This window comes from Rattus rattus, chromosome X (assembly GCF_011064425.1).
Source record: "Rattus rattus isolate New Zealand chromosome X, Rrattus_CSIRO_v1, whole genome shotgun sequence".
Taxonomy (NCBI): Eukaryota; Metazoa; Chordata; class Mammalia; order Rodentia; family Muridae; genus Rattus; species Rattus rattus.
In genome coordinates, this window is record NC_046172.1 from 42,513,527 (window position 1) to 42,514,631 (window position 1,105).

At 44.9% G+C, this 1,105-nt stretch overlaps 1 protein-coding gene across 1 annotated transcript in view; it reads left to right on the forward strand.

Annotated features, from left to right (window-relative positions):
* The window catches only part of LOC116887852 (dystrophin-like), a 64,106-nt gene extending 63,249 nt beyond the window's left edge, over nt 1-857 (forward strand). Inside the window, 1 exon segment of the mRNA XM_032889356.1 lies at nt 710-857. Coding sequence (XP_032745247.1) covers nt 710-857 — 148 coding nt within the window.
* The last annotated feature ends 248 nt before the right edge of the window (nt 858-1,105 follow it).

Genomic DNA, 1,105 nt, shown 5'->3' on the forward strand with positions numbered 1-1,105 from the left:
GCCCCACATGTGGCCCATACATATACAGCCACCAAACTAGATAAGATGGATGAAGCAAAGAAGTGCAGGCCGACAGGAACCGGATGTAGATCTCTCCTGAGAGACACAGCCAGAATACAGCAAATACAGAGGCGAATGCCAGCAGCAAACCACTGAACTGAGAATGGGACCCCCGTTGAAGGAATCAGAGAAAGGACTGGAAGAGCTTGAAGGGGCTCGAGACCCCTTATGTACAACAATGCCAAGCAACCAGAGCTTCTAGGGACTAAGCCACTACCTAAAGACTATACATGGACTGACCCTGGGCTCCAACCTCATAGGTAGCAATGAATAGCCTAGTAAGGGCACCAGTGTAAGGGGAAGCCCTTGGTCCTGCTAAGACTGAACCCCCAGTGAACGTGATTGTTGGGGGGAGGGCAGTAATGGGGGGAGGATGGGGAGGGGAAGCCCATATAGAAGGGGAGAGGGAGGGGTTAGGGGGATGTTGGCCAGGAAACCGGGAAAGGGCATAACCATTGAAATGTAAATAAGAAATACCCAATTTAATAAAGATGCAAAAAAAAGAATGTAGGTCATTTACTGTTCCTACAATATAAAATTAAAAAAAAGTAAGATTTTCCATGAAGCTAAAATCGTTCTGAATATGTCATTTCTCTTATATAAGACTATTAGAAATAAAGGAACTAGGTAATGCTTTTTCTTTTTTAAGGTTGAAAAGCAGACCTTCGGAACTTATTCATCTTTTTGAAACATTCTACCACCAATTAGCAACTCCCCATTTGTCCCTCCTCCAGCCCCTGGCAACCACCATCAATCTCTGCTTCTATGAACGTGGTAACTCCATATACCTGTCATAAAGTGGAACCACATGGTATATGAACTTCTATGACTGGCTTATTTCAAAGGCAAAGCCTTTAAGAGCACATAAGTTACTGTCAACTAAGCTTGGGTTTATAGAGCTGAGGAACCTAGAATGAAGGAGGAGAATGAGCAGTGTTTACTCAGGGTGGTGGCTGCTACTTCCCTGGTGTTGTCCTGCTGGGCCAGCAAAGGCGGACCCAAAACTAAAGCTCAGTTTGAGAAGTTCTGCTCTGCTCAGTTTTCA